This window comes from Tachyglossus aculeatus, chromosome 3 (assembly GCF_015852505.1).
Source record: "Tachyglossus aculeatus isolate mTacAcu1 chromosome 3, mTacAcu1.pri, whole genome shotgun sequence".
NCBI classification, from domain to species: domain Eukaryota; kingdom Metazoa; phylum Chordata; class Mammalia; order Monotremata; family Tachyglossidae; genus Tachyglossus; species Tachyglossus aculeatus.
In genome coordinates this window covers 22,697,532-22,712,267 of record NC_052068.1, presented here as the reverse complement: position 1 = coordinate 22,712,267, position 14,736 = coordinate 22,697,532, and the positions used below count along the sequence as shown (strand labels likewise).

Below are 14,736 nucleotides of genomic sequence, written 5' to 3'. Positions count from 1 at the left end.
GCTGACAAGTGGCAGCACTAGGATTAGAACCCATGACCTCTGACTCCCAAGCCCGTGCTCTTTCTACTAAACCATGCTGCTTCTTAGTTTCTTCTATCGTGCTTCCCCAAGTGCTCAGTACAATACTCTGCACACAATAGTCATTCAATAAATACTCCTGACTGATTGACTTAAAGCCCCTTGTAGCACAGGAACTGTGTCCAACCTGATGATCATGTATCTCCCCCAGTGTTTAGGACAGTGTTTGGCTCAGAGTAAGTGCTTAGGAAATACCACAATTGCTATTCATGTGTTTCTAAAGCCCAGTTCCCTAGAAGCTTGCCTGACTGTGTCTGACTGCTCTGGGCATATAGGGGGACACTTCAGTCAGTCAGTCAATCATATTTATTGAGCACTTATTGGGTGCAGAGCACTGTACTAAGCATTTGGGAGAGTGCAATATAACAATGAAGAGATGCATTCGCTGCCCACAATGAGCCATCCAATTAGACTGCGGCAGGGATGCAGCTCTTAAGGTGGCAGGATTCAATTGTCCCCCAAGAGGGGCCCTGGAAAGAATCTTCCAGGAAATCATTTGATTCCAATAGACCAGTTGTCCCAACATTATTTGATCCCTTCAGGCCTCCTACTCTTCCCTCTCCATAGACCAGTTTGCCTGTTTGTAAGATAAGGGCCTAACCAGAAGGGGCTCTAATCAATCAATCAATCAATCAATCAATCGTATTTTTTGAGCGCTTACTGTGTGCAGAACACTGTACTAAGCACTTGGGAAGTGCAATTTGGCAACATACAGAGACAGTCCCTACCCAACAGTGGGCTCACAGTCTAAAAGGGCTCCAAACACATAGTGCAATGTTAAAATCAGATGGAAGATCCGGTGAATCCAGGAGGACTGAAAAATACTAAAACTGGGTTTCAGTGCCCCATGAGAAGACAACTTTGGCATTCACAAGATTTATATCCTTGGAGGTGAGGCCCCTGTGGACCGCAAACCTGGATTCAGCCTCCTTACTGACCTCCCTGCCTCCTGTCCTTCCAACTCCATTATGTTCTTCATTCTGCTGCCCGGATCATTTTCCTACAAAAGTGGTCAGGCCATGTTTCCCCACTCCTCAAGAAACTCCAGTAGTTGACAGTCCGCCTCCGCAGCAAACTGAAAATCCTCACCAATGGCTTCAAAGTAGTCAATCACCTTGCCCTCTCCTACTTCAACAAGCTAATCCACTGCAACCCAGTCTGCACACTTTGCTCCTCTAATGCTAACCTTGTCACTGAACCTCAGTCTTATCTATCTCACCTCTGACATCTCACCCACATCCTGCCTCAGGCCTGGAATGCACTTCTGCCTCATATCTGATTGATAATTATTCTCCCCCCTGCCAATTTGTACTTCCCAAGCGCTTAGTACAGTGCTCTGCACATAGTAAGCGCTCAATAAATACGATTGATTGATTGATTGATTGATTGATTATTGAAAGCGCATCCCCAAGAGGCGTTCCCTGACTAATCCCTCCTTTCCTCTTCTCCCACTCCCTTCTGTGACACCTTAACTTGCTCCCTTTATTCATCTCCATTCCCAGCCCCAGAGCACTTAAGTACATATCTGTAAATTACTGATTTATATTCATGTCTTTCTCTTCCTCTAGACGGTGAGCTAGTTGTTGGCAGGGAATATGTCTGTCTATTGTTCTATTATACTCTCCCAAGCTCTTAGTAAAGTGCTCTGCAGAAGCTCAATAAATATGATTGACAATCCCTGCCCACTAGGAGATCAATCAACAGTGTCATTTATTAAGCACTTGTGGTGTGAGCAGCACTGTTCTTGACCACAGAAAGAATGCCTATCGACTGTTTCAGACACAGTCCCTGGTTCAATCTAAAATGGGGAGTTGGGGGTAACCACAGTGCCATTGTCCCACTATCCTGCCATCTCGCACAGACAAGGATTAAGCCACAAACTAAGAATGAAACAAAATCAGAAACAGGCGTAGTTTACAAAGCGGTCCAGTTGTTGATCTTTTCAGTGCTCCAGGCTAGGCTGCCTGGTGTATACTGTCACAACCTGCCCTCCGTTTGAAGTTGTGGCAGGGTAGGTTTACACCCTTGCTACAGGAGTCTCAGCTCCCTCGGGGTCAAGCAGGAGGACATCGGTGGCCTCCACACAGCTCCAGTCCTCCAGGGACTAAATTCTCAAAGGAATCATCTTTTTTATTTGTTGGAGTCAATTCCTTGGAATCGGCTAAACTTGAACGTGAAGATTCCTTCCTGCTTGAAACTTCATCTTTGACTAATGGCCTTCCTAGGAATCCTTCTTTGCAGTGAGTTGCACATTACATTGCTGGCGGCTGTTCATGAATATATATGGGCTTATTTCCCCATCAATGTAGCAGCTTCTTTAGCATCTTTATAGGGAACAAATCACACCAGACAAACTGATTGCTTTTCCCTGAAAGAATTACAACAATTGCAGATGAAGGGAATGCAATGGATATCATATATCTTGATTTCCGCCAAACTTTTGACACAGTGTATCATGGAATCTTACTTGAAAATAGAATTCAAATTGGCTTGGCTATGACCACTGTCACGTGGATTGAAAACTGCCTGGAGGGGCATAAACAGTGATCCTTGTAATAATGGTTTTGACAGTAATAGTTATCTTGGAAATATTTTGATAGATGAGTAATGGCGGTACTTTGAGTGGCCACAGAAGTGTTTTGCTAAATTCTGGTCTGAATTCTGAATATGTGAATAAAATCATTGATTTGGTAAAAGCGATAATGATGTAATGTTCAGGGACTGAGCGTCAAAGAAGGATTCGAACTAGGCAGAGCTTGATCCTTCAGTCTTCCATCTTCCCTCCGTTCTCCGAGGCAATAGAAGTCACTTTTGAGCCTGATCTCTCAATAATAATGATGGCATTCGTTATGTACTTACTATGCCCCAAACAATGGGCTAAGCTCAGGGGTAGATACAACGTAATCAGTTGAGATACAACCCCTATTCCAGGCACCATCTTCCCATTTTACAGAAAAGGAAAGTGAGACTCAGAGAAGTTAAGGGAATTGCCCAAGTTCTTTCCACTAGGTCACACGCAAACCTTGGGGAAGATTGAGGCTTAGTGAGGTGCCACATAAACCCTCTCACACCATTAGGGTGACACAACATGCAAATTTGTGAAAACTTCGGTAGGTTTTTCAAAGCCACCCTAAAATCTCATCTCCTCCAAGGGGTCTTCCTTGACTTAATCCCCTTTCCTCCTACTCACTCTCACTCTGTGTCACCTATGCATTTGGATCTGTAGAGAAGCAGCATGGTGTGGTGGATAGAGCCCTATCTGCCCATAAGGAGCTTACAATCTAAACAGGGAGGCAGACATTGAAATATATTACAGATAGGGGAAGTGGCAGGGTATAAGAATGTGTACCTAAGAGCTGTGGGTCTGAAAGAGGGGTGAATATCAAATACTTAAAGCATAATAATAATAAAAATAATTATGGTATTTGTTAAGCGCTTACTATGTGCTTACTTACTATACACTTACTACTTAAGCACTTACCTTATCTGTAAAATGGGTATGAAGACTGGTAGCCCCGATGTGGGACAATCTGATAACGTTGTATCTAACCCAGCACTTAGAACAGTGCTCGGCACATAGTAAGCGCGTAACAAATACCATCATTATTATTATGTGCCAGGGACTCTACTAAGCACTGGGGTAGATAAAATCAAATCGGTCCCACATGGGACTCACAGCCTCAATCCCCATTTTACAGGTGAAGTAACTGAGGCACAGAGAAGTTAAGTGACTTTACCCAGGTCACACAGTAGACAGGTGGAGGAACTGGGATTAGAACCATCCTTATACCCTGCCACTTCCCCTATCTGTAATATATTTCAATGTCTGCCTCCCTGTTTAGATTGTAAGCTCCTTATGGGCAGATATCATTTTTAGTACTAGTAATAGTATTTATTAAGGGCTAACTGTGTATAGAGCACTATACTAAGTACTAGAAAAGTACTGTTCTTCTGGAGGCTGCATTGTACTCTCCAGCACTTAGAACAGTGCTTTGCACATAGTAAGCGCTTAACAAATGCCATCATTATTAAATGCGCAGTTCAGTGTTCTGTACAAGCACTCAGTGCATACCAATCAATGAATCAGGAAATGTTTTTTATTGAACACCTACTGTGTGTTGAGCACTGTACTAAGCGTTTGGAAAAGTACAAGACAACAGAGTTGTAGACACTGTCCTTGCACGAGGAGCTTACAGTCTCCAGGGAAGATTGCATTATTGATTGATTGATTGACTGACTTAGCAAACAGTTGATGGAGTAAATAATAGCCAGACTAGTGAACCGACAAAACCCTTTCACTTTCCAAAATATCCAACTTCCATCCAGTGCAGCGGTCACCTCCTGGGAGAGTTGGAAGACATACAGTAATAATAATTATGGTATTTGTTAAGCACTTACTATGTGCCAGGCACTGTACTAAGTGCTGAGCCCATTGTTGGGTAGGGACCGTCTCTGTATGTTGCCGAACTGTAGTTTCCAAGCATTTAGTACGTTGCTCTGCACATAGTAAGCGCTCAATAAATACGATTGAATGAATGAATGAATGAATGAATGAATGAATGAATGCTGAGGTGGACATGAGCAAAGCGGGTTGGACACAGTCCCTGACCCGCATGGAGCTTACAGTCTTAACATAATAGTGATGACAGTAAAGTCTTTGAATGAGACTCGTTTGAATGAGACTCATTCGTTCAATTCAATTCATTCAATCATATTTATTGAGCATTTTCATTCAATCGTATTTATTGAGTGCTTACTGTGTGCAGAGCACTGTACTAAGCACTTGGGAAGTACAAGTTGGCAACATATAAAGACAGTCCCTACCCAACAGTGGGCTCACAGTCTAGAAGGGGGAGACAGAGAACAAAACAAAACATATTAACAAAATAAAATAGAATAAATATGTACAAATAAAATAGAGTAATAAATACGTACAAACATATATACAGATATACAGGTGCTGTGGGGAGGGGAAGGAGATAAGGGGAGGGGGTTCATTCAATCGTACTTACTGAGCGCTGACTGTGTACAGAGCACTGCACTAAGTGCTTGGGAAGTCCAAGTCGGCAACATATAGAGACAGTCCCTACCCAACAGCGGGCTCACAGTCTGCATCTTGTCCACTTTACTAAGCGTTTGGGAAGTACAATTCAGCAATAAATAAAGACAATCCCTGCCCACAATGGGCTATCATAATAATAATAATGATGATGATGACATTTATTAAGTGTTTACTATGTGCAAAGCACTGTTCTAAGCTCTGGGGGGATACAAGGTAATCAGGTTGTCCCACATGGGGCTCACAGTCTTCATCCCCATTTTCCAGATGAGGGAACTGAGGCCCAGAGAAGTTAAGTGGCTTGCTCAAAGTAACACAGCTGTCAAGTGGCAGAGCCAGGATTAGAACCCATGACCTCTGATTCCCAAGTGCTCTTTCCACTGAGCCACGCTGCTCAAGTGAAAGCTAGTGACTGATATTTCAGCATCTTCATAAGTGAAAGTGGACTTAGATTTTATCAGGAAGGATTTAATATTTAGTATTCATATTTCCATAGGGAGAATGACTATTCAACTTTAGAGACCAGAAAAAAATGGTAACCCATAGATGTTGGGAAGTACTTGGTCTATTTTGGACTTGACAAATAGAAGGCTGCCAGCTAGTTCCTTCACAAATGAATCCTAGCTATCTATGCTCATCTGTAAACAAGACTGTAAGCTCAATGTGGACAGGAGTGTGTCTACCAACTCTGTTGTATCATGTCTTCCCAGGCACATAGTACATATGTTGTCCACACAGTAAGTGTTCAATATATACATATATCATGGATTGATGGTCTTCTGCATTAGGTAATCAGGTCCTTGAAGTCAAGAATCTTCCCTTATACTTCTTTTGGATGTCGTCCGTGCATTTAGTTCAGGGATTGGCACACTGAAACCCCTCAATAAACACTGTCATTGATGATGATGATGATGATGATGCTACATAAGAGGGAAGGAATATCTTTGGTCCGTCCCTCTCCGCCTAGTTCCCATGATGGAGAAAAGGTCCCTAGAACCCGGAAGGGATTGAGCCCTATCAATCAATCAATTGTATTTATTGAGCACTTCCTGTGTGCAGAGCACTGTACTAAGCACTTGGGAAGTACAAGTTGGCAACATATCCTCCCCAAAGAGCCATTCAGAGGTTTCACTGCTGTACAGAAAAATTGTCAAAGCTTTTCACTGCACTGTTTCCAGGGCACACCCAATTCCTAAGCTTGGGAAATGGGGTGAAGTATATTTCACTCTGCGTATCAACTGTGTGAAGCTGCCTAAGTTCCAGGGTCAGTAGGTCCAAAACAGGTACATAAAAGTGTGATCAGCATTGTGCATCCTGTGATTCACACGGGCTCTGTGATTCACCCTTATTCATCCAGCCACAAATTCACAGATGCAGAACAGCCTAACAGAGATACAGACACTTACCTATACACAGCATTTGAATGTGCACATGGGCTTAATAGAGTTAAATGCATGCTCAGTATAGTGCTGTGCACATAGCACTCAATAAATGATGCTGATGAATTGATTGATCCTTCAGAAATGGGAAAAAATAATTATTCAGGACTCTATAATCAAACACTTCTCTCTAGAAGATGTAAATATTTAATTATGTTATTGGAAGCTTACTTTGAGCTTATTATTTTTTCTCAGTTTATGAGAATATAGCTCCATGGTTAAAAGACGCTACCCACAAATAGCTGGCTATTGATGTAGAGGGTTATTTTGGGAGCTCATGTCACTGTTGTTATTATTATATTTAAGTGCTTACTATATGTCAAACACCATACTAATCGCTGAGGTAGCTTTCCTATGTGTAAACAGTGCTCTGCACACAGTAAGCGCTCAATAAATACAATTGAATGAATGCATGAATGTATGTGTGAGAAACTCACTTCCTCCAACCCATCCATTAGCTACTCTTTCCTTCTCATGGGATCATGTGTGGGTAAGGGGAGGGTGAATAACAGAGAGCACATATACAATGTAGGTTGAGTTTGATGTATATGGGCTGCTATCAGAGAAAGGCCTGAAAGCTGCTAGGCTTTTCAGAGTACATGTAATCGGGATTAGAGAGTATGCTTGGCACTGGGAAATACCAAAATTAACACCTCTTCTGGATATGACCTCTTACTGTATATTATGATCCCTCTCAGAGATAGGATCTTTGTCTAATTCCCACCTATGTTCTCATTCCCAGTGCTTAGCATGGTGCTCTGCACACAGTAAGCACTTCATAAATACCATTACTACTGTAATTCTAAGACACGGAGGAAAATGAGTGACCTTTGGAGATAATGAGTCCTTAGACGTTTCTCTGACAGTCCGCCAGTAGTAGTAATGGCCATTATTTCCTGCATTTGTATGAAATATACTGATGCAACTGTTTTCATAAATACCATTATTACTGCTGTAGGTCTAGAGAAGCAGTGTGGCTCAGTGGAAAGAGCACAGGCTTTGGAGTCATAGGTCACAGGTTCAAATCCCGCTCCGCCAATTGTCAGCTGTGTGACTTTGGGCAAGTCACTTAACTTCTCTGTGGTTCAAATCCCGCTCCGCCAATTGTCAGCTGTGTGACTTTGGGCAAGTGACTTAACTTCTCTGTGCCTCAGTTACCTCATCTGGAAAATGGGAATTAAGACTGTGAGCACCCCCTGGGACAACCTGATCACCTTGTAATCTCCCCAGTGCTTAGAACGGTGCTTTGCACATAGTAAGAGCTTAACAAATGCCATCCTTATTATTATTATTATTAGGACATTATACATACTGGAGAATGATTGACTTTTGAGATAATGAGTCCTTGGAAGCGCCTCTGACAGCCTGTCAGTAGTATTAATGAGCAATTTATCAATCATATTTATTGTTTGATTACTGCGTGCAGAGCAGTGTTCTAAGCACTTGGGAGAGGACACTATAAAAGAGTTGGTAGACACATTCCCTGCCCACAGAGAGTTTACATTTCAGAGGGGGAGTGTTGTGGGGCTAAGTGCGAGGGCAATGCAGAAGGGAGGGGGAGAAGAGGAATGAGGCCTTATTCAAGAAAGGCCTCTTAGAAGAGATATGCCTTCATTAAGTCTTTGAAGGTAGGGGAGTATTTGTTCATCTGATATGATGAGGGAGGGCAATCCAGGCCAGAGTTTGGCAGCAAAATAAATGAGATCAAGGTACAGTGAGTAGCTTGGCCTTAGAGGAGTGAAGTGTGCAGACGGGGTTTTAGTAGGAGAGCAATGAAGTGAGGTAGGAGGGGACAAAGTGATTGAGCACTTTAAAGCCAATGGGGAGGAGTGTTCGTTTGATGCGGAGGTGAATGGGAAACCACTGGAGTTTCTTGAGGAGGGGGGAAACACGGTCTGAACGTCTGGTAGGAAAATGACCCAGGCGGCAGAGTGAAGTGTGGTCCAGAGAGGGGAGGGACAGGAGGCTGGCAGGTCAATCAATCAATCAATCAATTGTATTTATTGAGCGCTTACTGTGTGCAGAGCACTGTACTAAGCACTTGGGAAGTACAAGTTGGCAACATATAGAGACAGTCCCTACCCAACAGTGGGCTCACAGTCTAAAAGACCTGTCAACAAGGAGGCTGATGCAGTAATCCAGGTGAAGTGACTGGATTAATGAGGCAGCAGTTTGGAGAGGAAAGGGCAGATTTTAGTGATGCTTTGAAGGTTGGAATGACAGGATTTAGTGACAGATGGAATATATATAGAGTGTGTGTGTGTGTCTATGTGTGTATGTGCATGTAGGGAATATATATGCACTGAGCCCCCTCCTTCCTCTCCCCCTGCTCCCCCTCCCCATCCCCTCCACCTTACCTCCTTCCCCTCCCCACAGCACCTGTATATATGGATATATGTTTGTGCGGATTTATTACTCTATTTATTTTACTTGTACAAATTTATTATACTTATTTTATTTGGTTTATATGTTTTATTTTGTTGTCTGTCTCCCCCTTCTAGACTGTGAGCTCACTGTTGGGTAGGGACCATCTCTATATGTAGCAAACTTGTACTTCCCAAGCACTTAGTACATTGCTCTGCACACAGTAAGTGCTCAATAAATATGATTGAATGAATGAATGAATATGTTTGTGTGTATGTATTGTGTGTGTGTGTGTCTATGAAAAATATAAGGAAGTAGCATGGCCTAGTGAAAAGAGCATGTGCCTGGAAGACAGGAAGACCTGGGTTCTAATCTTGGCTCTGCCACTTGCCAGCTGTGTGACCTTAGGCAAGTCACTTCACTTCTCTGTGCCTCAGTTACCTCATCCGTAAAATGGGGATTAAAACCGGGAGCCCTATGTGGTACAGAACTGTGCCTTGTATCTACCCCAGTGCTTAGTACAGTCTCTGGAACATAGTAAGTGCTTAAAAATACCACAATTTATTATTATTATTATTATTATTATTATTATTATTATTATTATTATTATTATTATTATGTGGATTGAATGAGAGAGATGAGTTGAGGATAATGCCAAAGTTCATTCATTCATTCATTCAATTGTATTTATTGCACACTTACTGTGTGCAGAGCACTGTACTAAGCACTTAGAAAGTACAATTCAGCAATAGAGACAATCCCTGTCCACAGCAGGCTCACAGGCTAGATGGGGGGAGACAGACATCAAAAAAAGTAAAGAGACACCAGTAGCATCAATATAAATAAATAGAATTATAGATGTATACTCACCAAAACAAGTAAACAGGAATTGATGTAAATGAATAGAATTTTACATATATACCTACATACACAAGTGCTGTGGGGCAGGGAGTTATGGGCTTGTGAGACAGGAAGGATGGTGGGGCTGTCTACAGTGTTGGGAAAGTCAAGGGGAAGACAGGGTTTGGGTGGGAAGACGAGGATCATATTAATATTAATGGTAATCACTCCCCACATTTGAATGAAATATCTTAATACAGCTATTTCTCTGCCTTCTAGATGGTTGAACACTTTAGGAATGTTGGCCAACCAGGGCATCGACGTAGTGATTCGACATTCATTTTTTGACCATGGATACAACCACCTCGTGGACCAGAATTTCAACCCATTACCGGTAAGTGAGGGATAAAGATCCCACTCATCTGCTTTGGTTTTTCCTTTTTGCCGCCACATGCTTCTGTTTTGATGTCCCATTTGGTTGGGAGAATTTTCTCTTTTTCTTCATGTTTCCAGTCAGTAAATCAGAAAGATAAATTCTTGTCTTCTGTTCTCTTGACCCATTTCACAGACTTTTGGCTTCACTGTACTTCCCAAGCGTTTAGTACAGTGCTCTGCACACAGTAAGCGCTCAATGAATACAATTGATTGATTGATTGGTTGATTCACCGCAATACCCAAGTGCATTTGAGAATCCGTTTTGCCTTGTGGCCTGTTTGAACTCTACTTGAAAATGAATTTTCCCAGATTGGTTTCTTTCAGTGCTAATAGGAGACATTAGCTAATGTCAAATGCAAACATGTTGAAAGCCGATGGGATTGTATTACCTCTGGAGCTGAAATTTCCGCCAAAATAATAGAGAGTATGAAACGCTGTCTGAAAAAGGAACAAGCAGGTGGGTTACAGAGAGATACTGACCCTTCAGCTGTGATGGAGTTCCCAGAGTCCACTAAAAGGAGAGTAAGAGGTTGGGAAAATTCAGGTGGGAGGGACAAAGCCTATTTCATTCAGGAAGCTTGCCCTAACAATTACTGCTCACCTCACCCAAGCCCAAGTGATCAGTAACCACCCCTATCCCAGGGCCATACTAAATACAAAATTTAAAAATGAATCTTGAGACTTTGCACCTGCCTTCCACTTTGCTTTAGAATGAAATTTCTAGAGGGAAGGCAGTTTCCACTGTAGGTTGTGAAAACTTGTGAATATTAATCTGGAAGAAATGCTCAGGTGATTCAGTGACGTGAGTTTTAGTCACTGATTTGTCATATGCTTTTGATAAGATATAGCCCCTCCAGTCTCCTCATCGTATATGGATGGGATATGATATTTATAGAACTGAGATTTTTGTTTATTTTTTAATAGCATTTGTAAAGTGCTAACTATGTACCAGCACCGTAATCACTGGGGTAGATACATGATAATCAGGTTGGACACAGTCCATGTCCCACAGTGGGCTCGCAGTCTTAATCCCCATTTTACAGATGAGAGACAACTGAGGCACAGAGAAGTGAAGAGACTTACCCAAGATCACACAGCAGACAAGTGATCTTATAGAAGCACTGTGGCTTAGCGAATAGAGCACGGGCCTGAGTGTCGGAAGGACTGGTCCTTCTGAAGTTCTAATCCCCACTCTGCCACTTGCCTGCTGTTTGACCTTGGCAAGTCAGTTAACTTTTCTGGGACTCAGTTTCCTTGTCTGTAAAATGGGGATAAAGAGTGTGAGACCCATGTGGGACAGGGACTCTGTACAACCTGATTAACTTGTATCTACCCCAGTGCTTAGAGCAGTGCTTGGCACGTAGTAAGCACGTAACAAGGACCATTATTAATTATTAATTAATTAATTAAGTGGCAGAGACAGGATTAGAAACCAGGTCCTTTGACTCCCAAGCCCATGCTCTTTCCACTATGCCATGCTGCTTCTCACAGTTGTAATATTGTACTCTCCCCAGAGCTAAATATCATCATCATCATCAATCGTATTTATTGAGTGCTTATTCTGTGCAGAGCACTGTACTAAGCGCTTGGGAAGTACAACTGTAGTGCTTTACACATAGTAAGCACTCAATAAATTCGAATGAATGAATGAATGAATGAGCAAATGGATTGGCTTTAGTTCAGAAAATCTTGAGGCAAGTGGACTAATCCTAAATTAGCCAAAGGACAGACCCAAAGGATTAGGGAACTGGAGTTTCTATTCCTCTTTCCAGTTTATTAAAGTGTACGTGAAAAAACTTCACGGCTTCCTTCTACCAAGCCAGTCGCATCCGCTGAGCACAAAGCTTCTCATTTGTAATTCTTCCCGAGGGAGCTGGGTTTCCAAAAGCACAAAGCTCTCATAAAGAAACCTTATGTAAAAGCACTGTAAAAAGTAGCCGGTTTTCTTTTCATCTTTTTTTGCGCTAATAAATTCTACACCTTGTAAGTGGAGAACTTGGCAGCAAGAGGAAGAGAAGAGGTGCTTGGTGGATCTCCTCCAGAAGGAATTTCCAAGGCCCATCCAGGGCACCTATCTGTCAGCTCCTGCCAGCAAGGCCCTTGGAATGTGTAATGGAGACCTGGGAATCATAATGGCGGCTACTTCAGAGAGTTATTCATTCGATAACCAAACACTGCCAATAAAATCCTGAGGATTTTACATGGCTTTAAAATCTTCAAGGGAGTTTGTTTGGGGCATGAACGCTTGCTAATTTGGTTACTCACGTTTTTTTTGCCTAGAGATATCAACTCCAGTTTGTTAGCTGGTTCATGTAGCCTAACATTGTCCCATCTTAGAGATGCTTATTAGCTCTTGTGCCGGTAACGTTTATTTTATTTTTCTATTGTGTTCTTGGGTGAGTTATTTGAAAGAGGCAGAGCTCATCCTATCTGCATCATCTCAATATCTATTATTTTCCCAACATGCTGCCCTTCAGCCCCACTCTGTGTGCCTCAGTTCCCTCATCGGTGAAATGGGGATTAAGACGTGAGCCCCACCTGGGACAGGAACTGTGTCCAACCTCGTAACCTTGTATCTAGTGCTTAGAACAGTACTTGGCACATAGTAAGTGCTTAACAAATACCATAATCATCTAGTGGGACTTAAAGAGATCATTTAAGAACACCCAGGAGAAGTCAGGAGCCCGTGATAATATATTTGTAGGCTTTTATGGTATTTGTTAAGCTCTTATTGGGTGCCAGGCACTGTTAATTCATTCATTCAATCGCATTTATTGAACACTTACTGTGTGCAGAGCACTGTACTAAGCGCTTAGAACACTGTTCTAAGTGTTGGGTGGATGCAAGGTAATCGGGTTGGACACAGTCCCCGTCCGACGTGGGGTTCACAGTCTCGATCCCCATTTTACAGATGAGGTAACTGAGGGACAGAGACGTTAAGTGACTTGCCCAAGATGACACAGCAGGCAAGTGGCGGAGCCAGGATTAGAGCCCTATACCTTCTGACTCCCAGGGCAGTGCTCTATCTGATACACCATACTGCTTTAATAATAATAATAATAATAATAATAATGGCATTTGTTAAGCTCTTACTATGTGCAGAGCACTGTTCTAAGCACTGGGGGAGATACAAGGTGATCAAGTTGCCCCACGTGGGGCTCACAATCTTAACCCACATTTTACAGATGAGGTAACTGAAGCTCAGAGAAGTTAAATGACTTGCCCAAGGTCACACAGCAGTCATGTGGTGTAGTCGGGATTCGAACCTATGACCTGTGACTCCAAAGCCCGGGCTCTTTCCACTGAGCCACGCTGCTTCTCAAGAAGCTTTCCATGGTTGTTTCATATTACTCCAAAACACCCCATTGTGAAGACTTTGCTCTCTCTCAGTCAAGGAGTGAACAAGAGAGCGAAGTAAGCTTCCAGTGCCGGCAGGGTTGACTCAAGATATTTTGGTGTCCTAGAAGATTGGAAGGGATGTGAAAGGTATCTGAACTATGAAGAGAGAAGCAGAAATCACAAATAGAAAACCGTTGTCCCTAAATACAAACTCCTCTAGGTCACTGCCTACTTGGCCGAAGCAGCGTGGCTCAGTGGAAAGAGCTCAGGCTTAGGAGTCAGAGGTCATGGGTTCAAATCCTGGCTCCACCAATTGTCAGTTGTGTAACTTTGGGCAAGTCGCTTCACTAAATAAATAGTTATAATTTATAGTTGTCTTGTCTGTAAAATGGGGACTAAGACTGTGAGCCCACTGTGGGACATGGACTGTGTCCAACCTGATTATCATGTATCTACTCCAGCGATTACGGTGCTGGTACATAGTAAGCACTTAACAAATGCTATTAAAAAACAAACATAAAAATCCCAGTTCTATAAATATCCCATCCCATCCATATACAGTGAGGAGACTGGAGAGGCTATCTTACCAAAGCGCTTAGTACAGTGCTTTGCACATAGTAAGCACTTAATAAATGTCATCATTATTATCATTATTATTATTATTATTACTTGGCCCTTATGGTAGAGCAGGTTCTGAAAATTGGGTTACTTCAATTCCAAAATGGTGTAGTCAGTGCTTTACCAATCAGATTCTGGCCCCCCCTTCAGCCTGCCCTGGGACAATCCAGGAATACTGGGAAAGGATGCACTAATTTCAACTTTTCCTTTAGACTGTGAGCTCATTGTGGGCAGGAAATGTGTCTGTTTATTGTTACATTTTACTATCCCAGGTGTTTAGTCAATGCTCTGCTCACAGTAAGCGTTCAATAAATATAATTGACTGACTGACTAGTTGAGTGACTAGATACCTTATCAAACATATTTGGTTTCCTCAGACATCCTCTGGCACCTCCTGCCAGTGTCGGTCCTTCCTCGGGAAGAGATATTCTGAACTTGGCTGAGTTCAGAAAATGGACCCTGGAAAGTTATTTAATGAAAGGATTAAGGACCAGGCAGTCATTCCTACTGTTAGTTTTGGTAAACTTCCATTGCTAGTCCACACAGAGGGCAAATGTCACCTCC

The 14,736-nt window shown here is 42.4% G+C and overlaps 1 protein-coding gene across 1 annotated transcript in view; it reads left to right on the top strand.

The window, feature by feature from the left end:
• Positions 1 to 14,736, top strand: part of HPSE2 (heparanase 2 (inactive)) — a 709,452-nt gene that overhangs the window by 489,224 nt on the left and 205,492 nt on the right. Inside the window, exon 9 of the mRNA XM_038744163.1 lies at positions 10,060 to 10,174. Within this exon, the coding sequence (XP_038600091.1) occupies positions 10,060 to 10,174 (115 nt within the window). The remainder of the gene's footprint in view (positions 1 to 10,059; positions 10,175 to 14,736) is intronic.